Below are 23,894 nucleotides of genomic sequence, written 5' to 3'. Positions count from 1 at the left end.
ATTTTAGGTTTAAAAAAGCTCTAAAGCCCCATCGACGCCCCCTTCAGCAGACTAAACAAAGGCAAAAGGTGTTTTTTGTAGGCTGTCTCGAAGTGTAGAGAGGGTGAAATTTGATACAGAACGAGCACCAACACCCTGCCTGAAGTTGTAACTTTTTGAAGTCAGGGCGCATTATCAAGTTATTGTGCGAGTTATATAAATTCAAATGACAACACACCGTTAGATTGTAAGGACGGGAATATTTGAAAAGACAAAGAATGAGTTCTTAATGTCCTTTAGGCTACAAATCCCATGGTGTAGCCTATTGCAAATTAACAAATTGAATCACAAAATATAAAAGTATTGAATAAATGAACAAAACAGACATTGATTCTGAGCTGGACATTGTGGAGGGAAGACATCACAGATCTTAAGATCCTAAGACAGCAGAGAATTTGCAACATTTGCCATGACAATTTTAGAATCTGTATAGTTGTTTAAATAGCAAATGCACTTAAGCCTGTTCGCCCATGGGTGTGCTGATCTGGAAACGAGGTATGTTCAGGTGCATTGTTGGCACATGGCTATTTTGAGGCAACTGAAAACAATTGCGCCATTGCCCAACTAAAACCTGGTCAAAAAGTCAGTGGAGCAGAATTTTTAATTTATTTAAAGGGCGCGTTAATGATACACGCCTTTGAGGGTGCACAACGCGCATACTCTCTGCTTATTACACACGTTAAAATGGTACAAAAACCTGCCCACAACTCTGAGTGTGCTTCAGAGCTTTTATACAGGCTCAGTAGTAATGTCTCATGACATCCCATGGACAGTTCTAGAAAGGTTTTTTTTGTTGTTGTTGTTGAGCCATGTAATTTAAAGAACCTTGATATGTGAATTTGCCATCGAAAAATGCAGTTTATCAGTTGTAGAGCCTCTAAAAAGCAGTTTGTGACCTCAGGCTCAAGCACACTTGGGTTATGCAGCGGGACAATGATCCGAAACACACCAGCAAGTCCACCTCTGAATGGCTCAAGAAAAACTAAATAAAGGTTTTGGAAGTCTGGACTTAAATTCAATTTAGATGCTGTGGCATGACCTTAAACAGTCAATTCATGCTCGAAATCCCTCCAGTGTGGAGTGGGCCAAAATTCTTTACCAGCCCCATCCACGATTGTTGACAGCATGGCCATATTAGCAGAGTCCCCGCCCTGATTGACCCGGAAACACACTATCTGCCATCTTCTCACCAGAGCATTTAAAAGCATTCAAGTAAGAAATGTTTTATTACAACTATAGAAGTTGTTTATTCCAGAGCAGTGAGTGATTTCCTGCTTTCATTTTATTGTTTGGGTCATATTGACAGCGTAGATCCAAACAGCAGTATAGGTACGTTATGCTGCTACACTGCTGCTACCCTGATCTAATATAAACGTGATTTCTTTTCCAGCTGTTTAACTTCATAAACATAACTGGCTGTATTTTTATAACTTATGAGTGTAACATAAACTTGTGTCTGAAAGAGAACTTATTTTAGTACTCACGTGTGTGACAGGCGCTTTTTGCGACGCACATATGCTTCGGACATGTGTGTCCAGAAATCCTTATATCAGAAGTTTAAACTGATATGTCTTTAAAACGCATGATTTCGTTGCGATATTCATGATAATCAAAACCAAACATAGGCCTATGTTTTTTGTCAGAGATCTGAGATACAAGCTAAAACTGCACAGCCCTGTTCTGAAAAAGGGACAGAGAGCAGCAGCTCAATTGCATTTAGAGAGACATGCACTTAAACAGCGTGTTTCTTTCACTCAAAACAGGCATTTTCAAAATTCTAAAATAAATGATCTGTGGGATATTTTGAGCTGAAACTTTACAGAGACAATGCAGACATTTGCAATGATAATTTTAAAACAATTGTTTGGCAATACTGTACAACAGTTGTCATGCCAATAAACCTAAATTGAAATGAAAAAAAAAAAAAAGTGGCACTGGACTTCGTATCATTTTAGAACAAAAACAATGCTCTAGTCTCTACCAATTTAACACTAAAAATGTAAATGATTTAAACCGGTCCTTAAAATGTGATAATATCCAAAGCAACAAATTCATCAGGATCATCAGGATCCTTGTTCCATACTTTCTTCAGATGCTGAAAAATAAATTAGTTTAGTTTGTATTAATATTCTATTCACTAATTCTTCATTTTCTCTATCAAGCGGAAAAGCAATGTACTCAAGTAGCAGAGTAATCACTTTAAAGGGGTCATCGGATGCTAAGTTCACTTTTTCATGTTGTTTGAACATTAATGTGTGTTGGCAGTGTAGGTAGAAATCTACCCTATTATGATAAAAAAAAATCCATGCAGTGGTTTTTAATTAATCTGTAAAAATAATATCCCCTTTTTCAAATCTATAACCGTTTTTTTATTAATCTTTGCGATCGCCTTTCCTTATAATGTGGTAGTTAGGAAGTTTAGCGGCTATAAATGCGGCTAATGTAAACAAGACCGTCTTTCCACAGAGAGAAGAGAGGGGGTGAGCAGAGTTCATTTGCATTTAAAGGAACAACCCCTTAGAATGAGATTATTTTTGCAGAGCTGATTTTGGCAAGGTAAAAAGGGTGTTGTTTTACAAAACCATTGAGAATTTTTAATCGAAGTATATTAGAGACTTTTCATTAAGACCCTAAAGAATGATATCAACTTGTGGAAAATGGGCATCCGATGACCCCTTTAAGATTAAGCTATAATGAAAGAAGTGTAAATTATTCAGGGCAATTAATTGTGTCATATATATGTATTTATCTTAAGCATCACATTTAGATTGGAAAGTTTGGACACAATTTCTCATCACATATTTCAGTTTTTGTCCTGCCTGTCTCTTCCTGCATTTTATAATTGATAGCTCCAATTTCAAACACCAAAAGCAAGGCCAAAACCATCAGCACTGAGGGAATCTCTGATTGAAATGGTTCACCAAGATTAATTCTGAAACAAATATTTTGAAGAGGTCACAAACAGATTAGAAACACAGTTCTGTGCTATTTATAATGTTTTCACACCTCATTCTCCAAAGTGACATGCAGTTTGTTGTCCAGATGAGGTGTGTGGCGGAGCAGGAGTGTTTGTGTTTGTCTGCAGCATTGATCTCCAGACTCTTCCTCAGTAAGTCCTGTCACCATTGGGTTAGTACAGTCATGTGAAAAAGTTAGGACACCCTATTGAATTTCATGGTTTTCTGTATCGGGACATAATAAAAAATTATCTGGTCCTTGGCAGGTCTTAAAATTTGGAAAATAAATCCTCAGATAAACATCATCACATGACATATTGCACAGTGTCATTATTTATTTAAGAAAAATACAGCCAAGAGGGAAAGACCATGTGTGACAAAGTTAGGACACCCTATGAGTCAACTGCCTGTAGATCCACTTTTAGCAGCAATAACTTGAAGCATTTATTTTCTGTGTGACTGTATCAGTCTCTCACATCATTCTGGAGGAATTTGGACCACTCTTCTTTTCAACGTTGCTCCAGTTTATTGAGGTTTGTGGGCATTAGCTCTCACCACAGCATTTGAGTCAGGATGAGCTCTGGACTTGGACTGGGCTATTGCTACACCTTGATTCTTTTCTTTTGCCATTCTGTTTTAGATTTGCTGGTGTGTTTGGGATCATTGTCCTGTTGCATGACCCAATTTTGGCCCAACTTTAGATGTCGGACAGATGCCCTCATATTTGACTCTAGAGTACTTTGATATCCAGAGGAGTTCATGGCCAACTCAATGACTGTGAGGTGCCCAGGTCCTGTGGCTACCAAACAAGCCCAAAATTATCAGCCCTCCTCCAGCATGCTTGTCTTTTGGTATGAGGTGTTAGTGCTGATATACTCTTTAGGTTTTTACCAAACTTGGCGCTGTGATTTATGGCCAAACATCTCCACTTCGGTCTCGTCTGATCAAAGAAAATTATTCTAGAAGACTTGTGTTTTGTTCAGATGCAACTTTGCAGACCTAAACTGTGCTGCAATGTTTTTTTTTTTAGATAGAAGAGGCTTTCTTCTGCCAAAACCTTCCAAACAAGTCATTTTTGTCCCATATTTTTTTAATGTCTGCAGCACTGATCTCCAGACTCTTCCTCATCTGGTACGTCCCATCACCATTGTGCAGCAGATCTCCTCCAGTGATCTCATGATCAGCTACAGGCTGCCCATCTCTGAACAGGGTCAGGTTGATGTGACGAGGGTAAAATCCTGTCGCCAAACAACTGACACGAAACCCTCCAGAATCTGAGTTTGCTTTCTGAATAATTCTGACTCTAGGTTTCACTGTGGAAGGAAAGAAGGACAGAGAAAATGAGTAATAAGGGAGTATTACCTATAGATTTTAAAATGTATGTATATACCTTTTCTGTTTACTTGGGTTTCTCTCTTTTTAAGATATTCCTAGATATTCTCTTTTTAAGATTTTTTAAGTTTTTATGCAGGCTGGGTAATATAACTTCTCAAGATGCAGTTTGGATAGTTCTAGATTGCGTTTTATTTCTTTTTCTGTGTAATTTGAATAAACCTGATATGTAAATTTGCCATCAACAAAACGCCGCTCATCAATCATAGAGCCTCTATAAGCACTTCTGCTGATCATTTGTTCAAGATTATTGTCACTCTGTTCACAAAAAACACATCAGCTGATAAACTTCATAACCTGTTAGGAAGCAAAGACAGATACAGTGGATTGCCTCACACACTGAAGAAGGCCAGAGAGGAAACATTTGTGTTTTTACTCCAAGTGCAAAATATTTACAGTGTGAATCACAGTCGAATTATATTATTACATCTATCAAAAACTAACAATGTCTGTTACAAAACCAAACCATTTTTACTTAACATCGTTTACAAGTATCTTTATGTATTTACGTATCCTTCATTCATAAACATCAAACACAGTCATGCAGTGATATGATTCATGCAATATCTGAGACAATCACTTTAGCCAACTGAACTTACTTGTCTCGGGTGATTTGATCGTTCTGTAAAATTTAGTACATTATCACTTCCAGACCTGAGGTTATTTAGGTCTACGACATCATCTTCATTTGTTTCATTTCCTCTTGCAACATAGATCTTTGTTTCTGAATTATAATATCCTACAGTGATGTCATCCAACATAACTAAAGCACTAAATGCTCTTTCTCCTTTGATATAAGTTGCAAGCACCGTCAAAGTGCGAGAACCTGAAACAACAGACAAAAACGTGTTAGTTAGTAATTCTCCAGTGCTAGGTTCTAGTGTCAGTGGATACTAGTAGGAGCTTAATTTTTGTGTAATACTGGAATAATGATAAACTTTAATATAAAACGTAAGACATCTGTGAGAATTTGTATTTGTTTAAACAGTCAGTCTTTTAATACTGCTGGAACTAAACTACAAAGGTCTTTTGTGGAAGATCTGTTTTTAAATGTACAAATAATCTGTCCTTTTTCAATTATTCTGAGCCCAGATAGCACATGTACATCTGCAAGATGTCTGTTAAATACCACTACATCTGGAAAGCATCTACTGTGTACTTAAAGACATCTAATAGACGTCTATTTGAAATCTGATATGAAACGTCCAATAGATGTATTGCAGATGAGCATATATACATTCTAAATCATAAACATCTTAAAGACATCTATTAGATGTCTATTTGAAATCTGATAGGAAACGTCCAATTGACGTATTGCAGATGAGCAAACACTCTGAAACGTAGGTCTTGCAGATGTAAATGCAGAGGTCAAATAGACTTCTCCGAGATGTACGTGTGCTATCAGGGAGGACATAAAAACTGCCTGCATGGCAAATACTTGTAAAAAGAATTAGAAAAACGCTACTGTTTAGGGGTTTCCGCATGCTTCTCAATACTCAGATTCATGACATTTTTATTTTGAATTTTCTAAATAACCTAATTTCTACAACAGGAAGGCAGTTAAGTTTCGAGGGAACTGCGCAATATGTTCTAATAGGAATAAACATTCAAAACAAATTAAAACATGTTTCTTATCAAGTATGTGGTGAAATCACCTGCTAAAACAGAGCCTGGAACCGAAAGGAAACAAATAAAAGCACAGGGTGTGTTCATTTTGTTGTTGACGACAACACCGGTATATGGACTAATGTAGTTTTGACAGTCACAGAGAATTTTGAGAACGGACCTGTGCTTCTTGTTCCCCCTAGGTAATTGGTGCCCTACGCAGATTGTGTAGGCCTGCATCGGTAGGGAGCGGAGGTTTTGCACTGTGTTTCACACCCAGTAGACACCTTTAACATGCCCAACCAAGTTCTTCATATATTTTTGTTCTGTAAAATAAATATGATTTTACACATTGCACATTATTGATACCAGCATTTAAGACAAGAGTAGGCTCTATAATAAAGGTGTATGAACTATATTCTCAGGCAATTAAATGTGGTTACAGTTTAAAGTAATTTGCAGACATAAGTTTAACCTTAAATGAGTCTACTTATCTGATCTATTATTTACTCTTCAAAATGTCCTATCGCTTTCAGTTTTCCGAACATACTGGCTGAAGTTTTCCAGTGCAGTAAGCTGCTGTAATGACAGTAAACAAACTCTGTACTCTTAACTTCTACTGTAATCACCTGGAATGTTGTTGATCTGGATAAATGATGTTCCTAATATAAAGGTTTGGAGTCAAAGGACATGAATGCCATGATAAGTGAACCGAACTTAACACCCCTTTGGCTCCTTAATTTTAATGTATTTTTTCCATGGGGTCCTTGGCATCCTTGGAGTCAATGCGTTTACTAATTTGAAAAAAAATAAATAAATAAATAAAAGCGAAGTGTTCAATACAACACAAATACATGAACGTTTATATAATCAGACCACTAGATGCCACTACAAGCATTCGGTTCACATATCAGCATGGCTTTGTCACTTTAAACATAATGATAATAGAATATATCCACCATATGATTCTTTTTAGAAAATATACCGACCCTCTCAGTAAACCACAAATTGTAATTCCTAATATTGACTTGAATTACTATGCAACTACTGTACAACACCACATACTTTTAATTCAGACAGATAAATGCACTATTTCCTATTTAATACTGTACAGCCGCTTTGTCACAATTCTGTATTGTTAAAAGCGGTATATAAATAAAGGTGACTTGACTTGACTTGATAAATGCACAAACAGGTTTTGTTGTTGGAGAGTTAGCATGATTTCTGATTGCTCACTTTTAAATGGATAAATCGATTACATTAACGGATTATCACATCAAATGTTACAATAACTAAACAAAACATGAAACAAAATATTAGTATCTTTATTTGCTCTCTCAGTACCCCTCTTATCAATGACCTTGTTACAAGCAACCAAAAAAATACAATAGCATATGACAGAATAAGCCAAAGAAAAACTCCAGTGCAAAACAGCAAGCAGTATAAATGTCTGTATAAACTGTGCAAAAACTAAATCAGAACCAGCAATACAGTAACAATAAAATACTATACATACACTACTATACAAAAAGTTGAAAGTAGAGCAAACCTTCTTGACAACAGTGTTGTCTATAAATAAATGAATTTAAACCCCTTGTAAACATATGCATATTTACATTTTAAGGAATTAACAGTAAGCTGTTAATTCACTGTTAATGAGAATGTGAGTAAGGCAAATACTGCAACAGCTCAGATTATTATGTGATAACTACATTGGATAAAACAGAAGATGTAATGGTTTGATCTCCTTGCAAATAGGATGGATGTCTTCAGAAGATTACAAAACCTCATCAGCTTCTGTACATGAACATAAATGTTATTTAACATGTAAGACACTTGTAAAGATCTTGTAAAAATTCAAAAGAAATCTCAAAGTAAAGGAAAGCATACCAGAACATTAAATTAGAAAATAAAATTAGGCTTACCTGTCTGGCTTTCTTCTTTCCTTTTAATGCAGACGATTATCACCATTGCCAAAATCACACATACCAACAGCAGGACAGCAAGAGCTGATAGCAGAACACCTGTGTAATAGCTGGAAAGTCCACTTTCTAAAAGAAGGAAGAATTTAGATTAAGATCATTAAGATTAATCAGATCCTTTCTGTATTTATAAGAGCTCATTACCCAAAGGGACTTCCAGTTTGTTGTGCAGACTGAGGTGCGTGACGGAGCAGGTGTATTTGTGTTTGTCTGCAGCACTGATTTTCATAATCTTCCTCATCTGGTACGTCCCGTCATCATTGGGCAGCAGATCTCCTCCAGTGATCTCATGATCAGCTACAGGCTGCCCGTCTCTGAACAGGGTCAGGTTGATGTGACGAGGGTAAAATCCTGTTGCCAAACAACTCAAATGAGACCTTCCAGAATCTGTGATTGCTTTCTGCATGAATCTGACTCGAGGTTTCACTGCAGGAAAACAAATTAATCATAAATATTGGAATACCCACTTTTATATCATAAATTATATAATTTACCACAAGTATTTTACAGTAGATTTAATTATGACACACAGGAAATAAATTAAAAACAACTTTTAACAGTTTACATCAGCTAAAATGTCTGTTGTACGAAGCCGTCTTGAGCACTTACTCTTTCGATTTACTTCACTCTGTCTCTTTTTGAGGTAATTTCTGAGAGTATCTATACAAATTTTGTAATAGAACTTTTCATATTTCTGCTTGAATTCTTCCAGTTGAGGTTTGAGCACTTCTTGTGTAATATTAACAGTCACAGTATAAGTAAAGTTGCTGTTAAAGTAACAAAGCTCATCTGTGGTGCAGCCCCAGCAGCATCTTTAGTAAACATCTTTCCAGGCTTGTCAAGGTCCAGCAACTCACAGACAACCAGTGTCTGATAAACATCAAGACCTGTGAGGAAAATGAGGGAAAAGAGTGTGATGGGTTGGTCTCCATCATTACACACAGAATATACTTATTCAAGCGACTGTACATGTATAATTAGGTCAATACATTACAAAAATACCGTCAGGTTATTGGCCTACATACCGTCATTTTGACTGTGTTGACTGAACAGTGCAGATCGTCTCACAAAGGAGTTATACATGTAGTCACTTATACCCTTTATGTAATCTGAATCAACCACATCATCCTCATTCGTCGTATTCCCTTTTGGAACATACGTTTCTGAATTATAGTATCCAACTGTGATGTCATCGAGAGCTGTTATGTAACTAAATTTAGGAAACTGTGTTTTTCCCTTAATGTAAGTTGACAGCAACGACAAAGAGTGAGAACCTAAAACACAAAAACACATTTATAACAATAAGTAGTGGTTTTCTATCTATTCCTTCATCTACTCCATCTAGATTTTAGAGAGCATATCGTTTTAAAATATGTCTTGAATAATTTGACAATGACTACGTTTCATTCATGAGTATACACTATAAAGATCACTAAAGAGATAAAATGCGAGAATCTTTATAATAATCTTAAACTGAAGTCACTGGACAGCAGAACGTTTTGAAACTTACCATCTGAAGCAGACGTTTGAAGGAAAAGTACAAGTAACACGATGATTCTATCCATTTGTCCTGCGTTCTTTCAGTCCTCTCATGTTACAAAAATTATCTGCACATTATTCAGTTAGTAGAATATATTTTAAAAGGGAACAAGTTATAGTTTGTTTACCGGCTGTAGCTTTCGATCACGAAAGAAAAGAAAAAAGTTTCTTCTCTGAATGCCTGCAAGCGTTGTTTTCCGCGTTCCATTCATTATAAGCGTACAATTTGATTATGCTGTGCCAATATTCGACTGAACAAATTAAGACACTAAAAACAGGCAATACTACTGCGTTACAATACTGTCAATTTTTGTAGTGTGGGTTTTCTTTGCGATGCTATATATTACGTCTTACATTTAAGGCAAAATATAAGTTTTTAGAATGTCAACAAAACTAAATGTGACCCTGGACCACAAAACCAGTCATAAGGGTCTTTTTTTGAAAGCTGAACAAATAACTTTCCAGTGATGTATGGTTTGTTAGGATAGTACAATATTTGGCCATTTTCGACCCCCACAAAATTATTACCCCCTCTCGTTTAAATCGCTACCTAATTGCCTAATCTTAAACCGTGTTCTAAACATCATAGTTTTGTGGTCCAGGGTCACAAATGATGTCTGCAACTTGACCATATGTTTAGGTTCTTGATAGACATATTTTTAGATTTTAAGTTTATTTTCATAATACATTCACCATAATACAAAAGAAGAGTAGAGTGCAGTGCGATCATTGTTTTGTGGTTCATCCTCAGAGTATTTATTTGATTACAGGATAAATCTAAATTTAACAATTAAAATTAACTTGACAAACATTCTTTACACTTTAAAAGTGTTTTTCTTTATATGATATATACACTATCCACCTGGTTATGCTATGCAAAAATGTTTCTTTATCATTACACATATACACAAAGTCTTTGTGGTTTTTAAGCAGATTCAGCCACCAGCCAGTCTTTGATTTCTTTCTCGTTTTCAGCCACCCATTTTATATTAGCTTTTGTCTTCTCGATGGCCTGTTCCAGAGCTGCTGTCCCTGATCCAAAGCCGATTGCTGAATTGTCACTCTTAAACTGCAGAAGCTTTTCACATGTTGAGATACGAGGGCAAAAAACAATACAAAACAAAACAGAAATTAGTAAGTCAACCTGTTCAACTTGTTTAGCAGTTTTATGACATCATTCCAGGTCATGAACTAAATCCGTACTATGTTATTGTACAAACTGTGTACCTATAAAAAATACACACCTGTTCAAGTTCTGATTCAGTTGAAAATGTTTTGGTTATGCCACTTATTAGGTTGGCAAAGTTAAAAGATCCCACACCATACCTAAGGACACAAATTCATTCTGTTAATCATATTACTGCATTTAACTTATTTTAATTGCAAGATAAATTTTTCGATTATCTTGTATATGAGCATTTGTGTTGTTCATTAAGCTCACTCTGTGAATATATACGGCCAGTTCATCCTGACAAAATCCCAAGCCAAAGTCTGACCATCTGGGTTGCTGGCAATATACACAATGACAGATGTAGCGTCTTGTTTACGGATCATTGATGCATCAAGCGTGTATCCAAGGTATCTACATTTTTGACAATAAAAAAAATAACATTTATTCTATAATGTTATTCCTTTGAATAGTTTCTGCATGTTCCCAAAGAACAACATATGTCAAACCTTTCTAAAAGTGTGGTATTTTTTGCACAAGCTAGGGCTGACATGAGTTTATCAGCTTCTATCGCAATGGTGGCGGTCTTAAACATCTCCCAGCCAAAGTCCCACTCTTCGGTGCCTCCTGCGGCAATAGCACTGCAGTACACTGTAGACCTCAAGTTGGGGTGAATCCTGGAAATGAGATCTCAATTAGATCTATGTAATAATGTGGACAGCCTATAGATTTTGTTAGATTTGCACATTATGTTTTTCTTGCAGTACAACATTGGATTGCTTGACTAGAAGACCAAAATACTGAGTGCCCTAATGCATGAGTAAACTCACGGATTGTGGTTTGGTTGGTCCATCCACTGTCTGTACCAGTTTGTAGTGAGACTTTGACACTCATCTACACCAGTGCTGCAGGCAAATCTAATGGCATTAACTTGATTGTACCTACACAAGGAAAATGTATAAATATAGCCCAATAAAAAAGATGGAACAAAAATTTTAAGATGTCAAAATAGTTGGACATCACTTACTGGTCTGTATGGCCAGTGGGCACATGTGACCAATCTTCCGTAATATTCTTGAAATATCCAAAAAGAGGGGTCACCTGTTTCCTGGTGTAGTTCTACAACAACAAAAATGCAAATGCATATTACTACTACTCTGAAATCAACATAGTCAAGAAAAAAATAGGTTTATTAGGTTTTAAATGTTATAGAAGTATTAGAACAGACCTGTAAAAGTTCATAGACATCAGTTTGTGTAAACATGAGGTAAAAATAATCCAGGTTGTTGAGCGCAGACTGCCATGGCATGTATTCTCTTTCTTCAGATAAATACTTTGTAGTTTTTAACGCTAAAGTAACAGGAATCATCTTTGCCCTTGAAAAAGAAATTCAGTATGCAAGTGATTTTATTTAAATGTGCATGCACAAATAAAATATGCATATTATATTATACCATTCGAAAGTTTTTGAACATTAAGAATTTGCATGTTTTTTTAAAGAAATCTCTTCTGCTGACCAAAGTACAGCAAAAACAGTAACATTTTGAAATAGTTTTACTATTTAAAATACCTGTTTTCTATTTGAATGTATTTTTAAAATTTAAGTTTGCAGTGTCATATGATCCTTCAGATCCTTTATTATAATATGCTGATTTGCTGTTCAAGAAACATTTATTATTATTATTATTATTATTAATAATATTATTATTATCAATATTTAGAACGGCTGCAGCTGCGTACATTTTTTTTCAGGATTCTTTTATTATAGAAATTAATACTTCTATTTATAAAGGCTGCTTTAAATTGATCAAAAGTGATGATAAATACATTTATAATGTTACAAAAGATTTCTATTTCAGATAAATGCTGTTCTTCTAAACTTTCTATTCATCAAGGAAACCTAAAAAAATTCCACTCAGCTGTTTTAAACATAATAATAATAATAATAATAATAATAATAATAATATAATAATATATGTTTTTGAGCAGCAAATCAGAATATTAGAATGATTTCTGAAGGATCATGTGACTGGAGTAATGATGCTAAAATTTCAGCTTTAAAATCACAGGAATAAATTACATTTAAAAATTCAAAAAGAAAACTTTACTGTTTTTGCTGTACTTTGGATTAAATAAATGCAGGCTTGGTGAGCAGAAGAGGCTTCTTTCAAAAAACAGTAAAAAACTTGACTGGTAGTGTAGATATTTTATATCTAGGAAACTGTACCCCAACTCTCTTTCTGTTTTTTTTTTACCTTGCAAGGTTAAAGGCATCATCCACTATCTGAGCTCTGTTGATGACTGGGATGACCTTTAAAAAAAATTAAAAAGTAATAAATATTATCAAATTTATTAATTAGAATTGGGTCTGTGGTTTCAATCACGTCTTTACCACATGGTTCTCGTTCAGTTGATTCAGGAGACGCTCCCAGTTCTCATTGTCATAGTTCACTCTGTAATATCCTGTGATGTTCAGATTCACCAGCACCCACTCATTTCCAGTTGTCTTCATACCAGAGTGAAAGTCTGCATATGAAAGACAATCATGTTAACCTATTATATTACATAAAAATATATGCATCAAAATGGTGAGCTTGTTACAGTCATAGGAACATAAAACTATGTGTACATACCAGTTTTTTCTTTGAGCCAATAGCGTGACTGCTCCACTTTTGCCTTCATCCAGTTGATGGGTACAATCCATTCATAACTATAAAATCATAAAATCAAAAAAACGAAAAGGAATCAGATCTTAAAAAAAAAAAACAGGTAGATTAATTTAGACCTACTTGAATGGGGATGGCCTCTGTATGGAAGACTCGGGATCCAGAAGGAAGTGCATCTGAGAGACCTGGCCTGTCGTAGTGTTGACTGTGACCACCGGGAAGCCCATTTGAAGAACCCAGCGGTCCATGATTTCTTTGACACTTAAGGGAATAACTGTTCCAGTCTTATCAACAGCCTTGAGGTGGTAAATGAAAGTGATTAAAATACCACTAGAGGGCATTATTGAGTTAGATTGGATTTCTGAGTAATTCTAAGTAGGTAAATACTAATCAAATAATTAATTTTACAGGTATTTCTAATGCAACTCACAGTTTGAAGGTGATTCCACAGGTCCTCACCGACTGTGTTTTGATAGGCGAACATGGTGAGATATGTCTTATAGAGAGAAATATCAGGAATATAGCAGATTAAAAACAAAACAAACCATGTATTTATCTAATGTAACATAAATGCTTTGTAATTTCCTCACATTTAGTCCTTGCACGAACACAGACTCGGTAAGGAAGTCTGACAGCATTCTCAACACCGACGCCCCCTGTAGATAAACAGAGAAAAGAACACCGAATTTCATACTAGCAATGATCAGTTATGTACTTTAAAGGGAAAGTTATTAAACGTCCATCACCTTGCTGTAGGAGACCGTATCAAACTGCTCAGTGATTTGCTCTGGTTTTATAATATCTTCCTCCTTAGAAGACAGGGGATGGGAGGAGGCCAGAGCATCCACAGCAAAAACACGGTGTACGTCTTTAAGGATGATCAAGTCTTTCTGTGAGAGCGATAATAAATACGTATGTTTAAATAGAGTGCAAATATTTTTTATCCAAATCTTTTCTAATATATATACAATGTTGAATTCTCATGATTAATAATTTTTAGATATTAATTGTTATTAATAATAGCCTTTTATTACTATTATTTCAAAACCCTACGTGACGTAAGCGACGCGAGGATACAACGGTCACCTGAGGGAAATTACAAAAGGCGCGAATGTCCTGCCTCTTAAATTTTACATCAGTGAAGCGGTTAACAATAAGTTATTTTTTCAATTGTTAAAACTCTTGGTGTTGAGACAAGTCACAAAAACGAAGATGTGTGGAGTTAAATCACCGCATTTCAGCGACGGTACGTATTTTTGTTTGCTTCAAATATTAAGGCAAACGGCTAAAGGCCTGTTTCGTCATTTGAACATGAAATAAGTTTAATGGAATATTACGAAATACACTTTAAAAGATGTAAATAAAAGTTTATGACTGGTAAATGTTGTTTCAGATAACCATTGGCAGGTGCAGTAAAATTTGTTAATTTGTGGTCACTCACCACGTTCCAGGACGGTTCAGCAAAGTCTGCACCAAGATATGATACATAAGATGCGAAACCTTCATTTAACCAAACTTCATTCCACCATTTTAGAGTCACAAGGTTGCCAAACCACTGACGAAGAACACAAACAAGTCATAATGTTATTATATTACACATATTATAGCTATTTAAAACCTATTATTTCATATTTTTATAAATGTGAGTACCATGTGTGCCAGTTCATGGGCTATAATGGTGGCCGTTCTCTCTTTGTTTGCATTCGAGGAGATGACTGGATCATATAGAAGGTTTGTCTCCCTGTACGTCACTAGACCCCAATTCTCCATCGCCCCAAAATAAAAATCAGGCAGTGCAATCTGGTCTTAAAGGTGGATAATTAAAAATCCTTACACATTATTTTTTCCCCAGGCAGTAATATTCAAGAGATGATTTAGATGTTTAAACATACCTGATTTAGAGAGTGGATATGGTACACTGTAATAGTTTTCAAAAAACTTGAGGATTGGCCCGGTTATATTCAAAGCGTAATCACCATGGCCGCCTTCGATGGCTTTCTTACGAGCCCATATTCGTATCTGTTTAAAGCAAACATAATTTAGTTAAATGCACCATGAGTAAATATGCTGTGTGGACAATAAATGTGAGAATTTTATCTTTTAAAACAGCTCATGAAAGATAAATTATGGTCGTACCAAGGTGTCATTTGCTGATGCAACATTCGTGTAGTCACTGACAACCAGTGCCAATAGATACGAGGACATGTTCTTTGTGGGTTCAAATGTTGTCACTGTAACAGGTTGTCCATCAAGAAGAGTGTCCACTTTCTCTGAATGACAAAAACAAGCCTTAAATTAGATTCTGTTGTATTAGATATCTATATACAACTATATGCACATTTGTTTTTCTTTCTTTCTTTAAAAAACTAGGATTGCCAATAGAATAAAACAGTCATGATTAATCTCACGATTTCCAACCAGTCTTTAGAAAGCAGAAAGTGTTTTTATTTTCTGAAAATTCTCTGAAATTTGTATTTAGACTCACTAGAGGCCCAAATTTATTTGTAGTAGTTCACAGTACAAAAGTTAACATAATCATTGTTTTTTTGGTAGAACTGACCGATTTCCATTCCATTCGACAGGGCCGTGGTTCCTCTGTCATGGATGAGAGTGATGTAGAAAACCGCTCTCATTGCAGGCTCATCGAAACATGGAAAGGTCTTGCGAGCATGTGTGGGATGCATCTGGCTGGTGGCAATTATCCTGGAAGAAGTAATTATTGTTATATCACTAAGATACAACAGTCCTAACACCAACGGTAGGTACAGACCATAAAATAAGCACTGGGTTATTATGGGAAACAGTATGCATTTTCTCTGTCTAAACAATGTTCACATGATAATTGGATCCCCCACACCTAAGAAATCTTGTAGATATTGTAATGCTCAAACACACATAAAAAGTTGCTTTATGGACCAAGTAAGTAATCTTCTATGTTTATATGATGGTACAAAGGTTAAACAGGCATAAAGCTGCCAAGAGATTCATCAGACAAACGTGTGACTTGTCAACTGCAAAGGCTTTGATGTTGATCTGGACAGCTTAGATTTTTCCCATCTGCCACCTGAGAGTTTACCATTAGAGTTCCTGGCTGGTTTTATTCAAGATCTGTGTTCAGATCTTAAAAATTATAGTTAGACTTACTTTTTCTCTCCATTCTCATCATATTCACTTCGGTAGAACCCTGCCAGGTCATCTGCAAGTTCTCCCACAAACTCTGTGTAAAGCTCATAGAGCTCTCCAGCTTTCAGGTTGCTCTTTAACTCTACGACAAGGTACTGCGTCGTCTCCTGCACCCAGGTTTTCTGAATTGAGGGTGCCACTGAGGAGCCAAGTGAAGAGAGTTTGGCCAGATATCCATCTATTGAGGTCAGGTTCAGCTTATTGGAGTGAATGAGGATGAAATTGGTCTCATTTAGACATTTGAAGACCACGCTGGAATTTCCAGTGAATACAAAGAGGCCGTGATTGTTCCGCTGAAGTCGAGGCCAGAGAGTGATGTTGTAGTAATCAGGAACCAGAGTGTCTGGTAGACGATGCTCGTTCCAGGGCTCAGCAGTAGGCTCTGTAGAAGGAAGGAGTTGAACGGTCCACAACCCAACAATGGTGGCCACTGATGCCATCCCTAGGAAAGTACATCCAGCACACATTGCACTAAAATTGACTTTCACCATGTCCCTTTCACCACAGGTCAGCAAAGATCAGACCAAACTGTAATGGCATTTTATTTATTCTTCCCAACTTCTCTCCTCCCAAAGGGTATAATGGCTTATCCATTAACACTGAGACTAGCCAGTGAAAGAATCTGATAACCTGATAAGTTAAGGTGCACTAGGATAATATATTACAGCATGTGTCTTCGCTGACATGTTTATGCAGCCATTACTCTTCTGTAAAATGTGACACTGAAAATCGTGGGAAAGAGCTCAGAAAAACAAGCATGGCAGCATCACAGCCATGAAATAATCTAATTTAATCCAAAATGTTTTCAGTCAATGTAACTGTTTATGTTTTTATTAGATGTATGGCCATATTCTGAAATTATACCTAATAAACAGGGCTCCAGACCAAGATTGAAATGATAAAAAAAATAATAATAATAATTAAATTAAAATCACAATAATTGGCAACCATTTCGAAAAAACTTTGTGAGCTATTATCAGACGTCATCACATTATGACTCCCTAACAAATGATTCTTATGAACTGGTCCTTTTTAATGAATTCAGCCTTGAATTCACTTTAGATGTTCACTTTAGATGTTTGTCTCAAACAGTCTGTAAATCATTTAGAGCTGTTATAGATTTGACAACTGACTTCCTCATTGAACCATGAGTAATATTTCAGTCATGAAATTCTGATGAAAATCAAATACTGTTACTTGATATGTTTCATTAGAAAAGGATTCAAATGACAACATGTAATTGAAGATACATATTTACAATAAAAATAATGGTATACTGCCAAAAAGTTAATAATAATTCTTATTGTTTACCATCTGTAAGATACTGTGTATATATGAAGTACTATAGTACTATAAAACTGGTTAGGAAAATACAAATTAATTCATGGATTGAGGTTTTTATTTTCGTTAGACAAATATCAAAATGATAAATACCAAAGAGTTATGTACTATTTGCATATTTAGTTATTTTATCATTGTACAATTTAAAACAGACAATCACAAAAAGGCATGCTTTAAACACATTTGTATACTGTACAATATCATAGGAAGAAAGTAGCACTGGAATATATTGGGATTTAGAACATTATCAATAATAAATAATCATTTCCTTTAATGCTCATCTTGGCCAAACAAAACAATGTCCCAGTGTTCCTCTCCTCCTCAGAGCAAACAAGCTGCAGTATGTGAATCTTTCAGAGTTACGATGGATTATTGAACCATTCTAAGACTGCTTGCTGGTTCTTTTCGACCCATTTGATGTTGGCCTGAGTCCTCTCAATGGATTGCTGAATGGCTAGGGTTCCTGAACCGAAACCTATGTGAGCGTAGTCATCCCTGAACTGCTTCAGCTGTGTTTTTGAAAAAGGAAAATAGATTAAGAAATATTCAAATATAAGTTTCTACTGTACAAGATAACAGTCATAAAAATAAAAAATAAAGCAGTCCTGGGGAAAATCACATACCTGTTGCAATTCAAATTCAGTTGAGAATCTCTTTGTGACACCATTGATCAGACTGGAGAAGGAGAAAGATCCACCTCCATACCTAATGGAGAATAAAAAAAGTGGATGTGCAGTTACAGAAAATTGCTATCTGTATTTTTAAGGAAATATAAAAAATAGGCCCCCAAATATTTTCTTACTGTTTGAAAATGTACTCCCAGTTGGCTCTAACAAAATCCCAGGCCAACGACTGGCCAACCACATTGCCTGCAATGCTGGTGATGGTAGAGGTGGCATCTTGTTTCCGAATTTTGTCTGGATCCAAAGTGTATTTGAGATACCTACAACATACGTTGTAGCACATGTATTTAGCTAAATACATTGAGAGTTGTATGCATTTGTCAGCAGTAATCCGCAGCTCACCTGTTCAGTAACCAGGGCTCGGTGGCACATGCCATAGCAGCTCTCAGTTTATCTTTCTCTGCAGCAACAGTGGCATTTTCAAATGCCTTCCAAGCAAAGTCCCACTCCTTCTCACCACCTGCAGCAATGGCACTGCAGTACACTGTAGACCTCAAGTTGGCCTTAATACTAAGGAAGTGAGAAAAATTTAAAATGAAAAAAAAAAAAAGTTAAATGCTAATCTATTAATTTAAGGTAATAGGCATATAATCTATAAAAGTACAAAAGTATTGAATTTATTTAAAGTGTCCAAAATCCTTTAAAACTGTTTCTGACATTAATTAATATACATGGTACATTAACTATGATGCACTCTCTCTAAGATTTCTACTGAGTGAAACTCACGGGTTGACAGTTGAATTTTCCATCCACTTATGGAACCATGTTGTGACTAGAGTCGTACATTCTTCAAGGCCAGTGCTGCAGGCAACTCTGAGTGCATTTATTTGATTGTATCTGCAGATACAAATACATGAATGCAATGAATAGTTGCTTGAGAGCAAATCTAAGCATTTATTGTCACTACTGTATATTTACATGACTTACTGGTCAGTATGTCCTGGAGGCACATCCTCCCAATTTGTAAGATTTGTGAAGTGATCAAACAAATTTTTCACCTGTTTTCCAACATACATCTGCAGGTATGAAATAATTTGATGTTAACATTCGGGCTCAGTTAATGAAACATTAACATTATGTAATATTCAGAGATAAACTTACCTGCATGGGGCCGTACACCTCTGTGCGATCAAACATGAGGTAAAAGTAGTCCAAGTTATCAAGAGCAGACTCCCACGGCATGTACTCAGTTTCAGAGGCTAGGAACAGTGTGGTTTTTAGAGCCAATGTTGTTTCAACAATTCCTGCTCTGTAAAGGGAAAAGATCCTTTTTAGCATTTGGACTGAATGGAAATTACACTCGTAACTTGCAAGAAAAATGATCAGATCTTACTTGGCCAGGTTAAAAGCATCGTCAATTAACTGTGCCCGGTTAATAACTGGAATGCTCTAAATGAAATCAAATTAAAAAGATCACTGTCAATTATGCTGAATGAAAAATAATCCAAATCTTGCTCTGTAAGTATCTTCAACAGTATTACCTTCTAATTTAATTAATGTGATTCTGCTTACCTGTCTTGAAGTCTGGAGTACATTAAGCAGGCGTTGCCAGTTTTGATTATCATAGTTAACCCTGTAGTATCCTGTCACATTGATGTTTGCCAAAATCCACTCATCACCACTTGCTTTCATGTCATTCTGTAGGTCTAAATTAGAAATACAGCAGAAATACATGGAATTAACATTGAATGATAACCTGTAATCGTTATTGTCAATGGCATCTTAAAACTCACCAGTTTTCTGTAGCAGCCAGTATTGGGGTTGTGCTGCTTCCTTCTTTGTCCATGAAATTGGTACAAACCACTCATAACTGAAAAATTAAGAATATTGTTATATAGTAATTCTACATGTCAGCAGAACTTTGCATTTGATTTCTATGTAATAAGTTGATATGAAAAGAGAATGTATGTTATTGATCTAATTGTGAAAAATTCATCTGTGCATATTTTTCCATTTTGAAAATGATATAAAAAGTCTCTCATAATTCTTATGAAGAATTATGAGAATTATATGAATTATGATCAGAATCAATCTGCTTAATCTTTGTGTGAAACTACAGATGTATGCCCCTTTTCTTACAATTAACTGTAATCTCACGTTTAACTAATCTCCCTCCATCCAATTAATAATTGATAGAAATAAGTCCCAATACTTTTTTTTTTTCTTTTTTCGATTGTCTGTTTTACTTAAATGTGTAATGTCATAATGTGGACAGAAAGAGGATTTTAAAATATCTAGTAAACTACGCTTATATAGTTTTATTGTTCTATACACTTATGATAGTTTTTTTGTTCTAAATACTTTTGGACATACTTAAATTCTGATGGCCTGTCTGGTTTAGTTTCAGGATCCAGGAGGAAGTGCTCCTGTGTAATCTCGCCAGTTGCAGTGTTAATAGTGACCACGGGAAAGCCCATTTGAAGAACCCAGCGGTCCATAATCTCTTGCACAGTTTTGGGAAGACTGGTGCTGGTGTTGTCCACAGCCTACAAAATTATCCAGATATGAGCATGTGTTTTGTGGTAACAAATCAGATAATGACATGGCTGAATAGCATTGTTTAATTAAAACATACTGTTTGTAGATGCTCCCAAAGGTCTGTGTACACTGTGTTGTTGAATTTAAAATGATCCAGATAAGTCTGTTGAAACAAATTGGTTGTAAATGTACAGAAGTATTCTCCATTGCAAAAGCATATAAAATTTTTATTGTACAGCACAACAAGGAATAGTGTACAAAGGGTTACCTGGAGGCCTTGAGTAAACACTGCCTCAGTCAGGAAAGTTGATAACATCCTAAGTACTGATGCCCCCTAGAGGAAGAGACTGTGCATTACCAGACAAACCACATGTAGTCTGTATGTTCTTCTTCATTATTATACATAGTTAATGTAGCAAACAGTTCCCACACTACCTTACTGTATGAAATTGTATCAAACACTTCACTAATTTGCTCTGGTCTTAGGATCTCCTCTTCTTTAGATGACAGGGGGTGAGACGAGGCCAGTGCATCTATTGCGAAAACTCTGTGCACATCATTAAGTACGATGAGATCTTTCTGTAGGATAGAAGTAGAAGAGTCAGATTATGATTTCATCTCCTCTTAGTGATAGCTTCTAGCATTTACCACTTATTGCTCTGGCGTTTGCTTTCAATACTTACAATGTTCCAATCCGGCTCAGCTTCATCTGCCCCAAGATATTCTACATAAGATGCAAAACCTTCATTGAGCCACAGGTCATTCCACCACCTGAGAGTCACAAGGTTTCCAAACCACTAAAAAAGAAGAAGGTGGTCAATAGGTGAATTACAGGGCTTGTAAACTTAACAAAATGTTGATAAAAGTAGCTTCTGTAAAGCATTTCCCATTTAGGGTTCAAATTAGAAAAAGGGACTCCTGATTATACCTGATGGGCAAGTTCATGTGCAATAATAGTTACAATTCTCTCTTTGTTTCCATTTGAGGACCCTTCTTCATCATACATCAGGGTCGCCTCTCTGTATGTGATTAAGCCCCAGTTTTCCATTGCACCAGAATTGAAGTCGGGCAGAGCGATTTGATCTGTGCAGTATTTTGAGGAATGAGTAAAACATCTAAAAATAGTCTATAATTGTCATTTCGGTAATAGAACAATTGAATCATAGATTCTTACCTGATTTGGGCAGCGGATAGGGGACACTGTAATACTCCTCAAAGAATTTGAGAATTGGCCCAGTAACACTGAGTGCATATTGCCCTTGTCCTGCGTTTATGGCTTCTTGACGGGCAAAAATTCGAATCTGTTTACAGTATGTAATATTTTAGTAGATGAACACATGCTATAATCTTTGCTTTAATCTTTGCTTAATTGTGCAGTAGGTTTCATTTTTAAATTGGTGCAATTTTGACTAAAGATCCTGTGAAAATATCAATTACCTGCAGATGGTCAATGTTTTGTTCAATAAAGCCAAAATCACTGACAATAAATGCCAGCAAATATGTCGACATTACTTCTGTTGGTGCAAATGTTGTTTTGGTTACAGGAGTATCACTCACTGTGATGTTAACCTCATCTAGAAGTCAAAAAGAGACATTGGCTGATGAAACACTGAACATCTAATTTTTTTTAAATCAATTTGAATTATTAAAGCAACAAAACTGATGAAGTGTTAATTTACCTATTACAACAGCATTGGAGAGGGCTACAGTTGCTGGATCATGGTAAAGAGTGATGTGGAATACTGCTTTCATTGCAGGTTCATCAAAGCAAGGGAATGCCTTTCTGGCATCTGTTGCCTGCATCTGGGTTGTGGCGACCACTCTAAAAAAAGAACAAGGAGATTTAACTATATATGAAAGGCCTTTTGTAGAACAGAAGAAACTGACAAGACAAAGAAACCTCTTACTTTTTGACTCCATTCTCATAGTATTCACTACGGTAGAAGCCTCCCAAGTCATCCGCAAGCTCGCCCACAAATTCTGTGTAGAGCTCGTAGCTTTCCCCAGCAGTTAATTCTTCTTTCAGATGAATTGCCATATACTGTGTTTTTGTGTGCATCACAATTGATGCAATGGCAGGAGCTGGCTTGCTTCCAAGTGCTGTCAAGGTTGGATCCTTTGTCATGTTCAGCTTATTGGAGTGAATGAGGATGAGGTTTGTCTTTTCCACACATCTGAAGACCACGCTGGACATCCCTGTGAAGATGTAGAGTCCAGTTGAATCTGGCTGGAGCCGCGGCCACAGAGTGACATTGTAGGTTATTGGACTAAGAGTCTGAGGAAGGCGCCACTTGTCCCATGGTTCATTGGATGGTACTGTTGTTGGAACTGATGTTGTTGTTGATGTTGTTGTTCCTGCACCTGTGGGTTTAACCTCATTGTCGTTGTTCTTGGACTTCTCTTGGGAGTAAACCACAGAGAGAGCGATGACTGTTGCTAGCGCTCCAGCCGCTAACACAAGCCCTACTATCCCAACAGTTTTACTTATGTAGAAACCTTTTCCCATGCTTTAGCAATGACAGGATGAGAGGAGTGAAACTGACATCTGCACAACATTTTATTTAAAGCATGGGAAGATCCCCTCCCACACAAACTAATGGTTCATCCATTAACAATGCACAGCTCCAGTGTACAAGAGTGCATCTAGAACAGGTCATTGATACCTGTCTTATCGAAATGTGGTAAGGCCATAAATTATTCTTTTTTGAAAATACAATTAAGGCACTATGGGAAGAAGGCAGGCCAGCAGTGTTATGATCTGGGCAATGTTCTGCTGGGAAATCTTTTCACGTGGATGTTATTTTGACACATACCACCTAACTAAAGACTGTTGCGGCAGTAGACTTATTCGGAAAGATAAT

At 36.2% G+C, this 23,894-nt stretch overlaps 3 protein-coding genes and 1 pseudogene across 5 annotated transcripts; all 4 read right to left on the bottom strand.

Annotated features, from left to right (window-relative positions):
• Window positions 1-2,802: 2,802 nt before the first annotated feature.
• Window positions 2,803-5,872, bottom strand: LOC127161330 (zinc-alpha-2-glycoprotein-like; annotated as a pseudogene).
• A 919-nt stretch (window positions 5,873-6,791) lies between these two features.
• LOC127161333 (major histocompatibility complex class I-related gene protein-like) lies at window positions 6,792-9,727 on the bottom strand. Of its 3 annotated transcripts, XM_051104020.1 has the most exons (6): window positions 9,486-9,727; window positions 9,001-9,249; window positions 8,585-8,862; window positions 8,120-8,401; window positions 7,919-8,044; window positions 6,792-7,790 (listed from the first exon to the last, which is right to left on the bottom strand). In XM_051104020.1, coding segments are annotated over exons 3-6 (429 nt in total). In that variant the 5' UTR covers window positions 8,586-8,862; window positions 9,001-9,249; window positions 9,486-9,727; the 3' UTR covers window positions 6,792-7,770. The 3 variants fall into 3 exon arrangements, with proteins under 3 accessions (XP_050959977.1, XP_050959975.1, XP_050959976.1); XM_051104018.1 differs by lacking the exons at window positions 8,585-8,862; window positions 9,001-9,249; XM_051104019.1 differs by lacking the exons at window positions 6,792-7,790; window positions 7,919-8,044; window positions 8,120-8,401 and having other exon boundaries at window positions 8,651-8,862.
• Window positions 9,728-10,180: 453 nt separating this feature from the next.
• LOC127161332 (aminopeptidase N) lies at window positions 10,181-17,067 on the bottom strand. The gene is made up of 20 exons (XM_051104017.1): window positions 16,493-17,067; window positions 15,909-16,051; window positions 15,485-15,618; window positions 15,241-15,367; window positions 14,999-15,153; window positions 14,790-14,903; window positions 14,095-14,238; window positions 13,939-14,004; window positions 13,779-13,844; window positions 13,472-13,644; window positions 13,316-13,392; window positions 13,075-13,208; window positions 12,938-12,993; window positions 11,911-12,058; window positions 11,710-11,801; window positions 11,513-11,623; window positions 11,192-11,359; window positions 10,956-11,096; window positions 10,759-10,840; window positions 10,181-10,592 (listed from the first exon to the last, which is right to left on the bottom strand). Exons 1-20 carry the CDS (start codon window positions 17,020-17,022, stop codon window positions 10,440-10,442), a joined length of 2,814 nt encoding a protein of 937 aa, XP_050959974.1. The 5' UTR covers window positions 17,023-17,067; the 3' UTR covers window positions 10,181-10,439.
• Window positions 17,068-17,912: 845 nt separating this feature from the next.
• LOC127161331 (aminopeptidase N-like) lies at window positions 17,913-23,562 on the bottom strand. Its single transcript, XM_051104016.1, has 20 exons — window positions 22,941-23,562; window positions 22,713-22,855; window positions 22,471-22,607; window positions 22,208-22,334; window positions 21,962-22,116; window positions 21,717-21,830; window positions 21,469-21,612; window positions 21,302-21,367; window positions 21,131-21,196; window positions 20,869-21,041; window positions 20,289-20,365; window positions 20,068-20,201; window positions 19,889-19,944; window positions 19,657-19,804; window positions 19,483-19,571; window positions 19,282-19,392; window positions 18,898-19,065; window positions 18,675-18,815; window positions 18,496-18,577; window positions 17,913-18,381 (listed from the first exon to the last, which is right to left on the bottom strand). Exons 1-20 carry the CDS (start codon window positions 23,537-23,539, stop codon window positions 18,232-18,234), a joined length of 2,880 nt encoding a protein of 959 aa, XP_050959973.1. The 5' UTR covers window positions 23,540-23,562; the 3' UTR covers window positions 17,913-18,231.
• Between the last annotated feature and the right edge of the window lie 332 nt (window positions 23,563-23,894).

This window comes from Labeo rohita, unplaced genomic scaffold, assembly GCF_022985175.1.
Source record: "Labeo rohita strain BAU-BD-2019 unplaced genomic scaffold, IGBB_LRoh.1.0 scaffold_617, whole genome shotgun sequence".
Lineage (NCBI taxonomy): Eukaryota > Metazoa > Chordata > Actinopteri > Cypriniformes > Cyprinidae > Labeo > Labeo rohita.
This window is presented reverse-complemented; position numbering and strand designations above follow the sequence as displayed.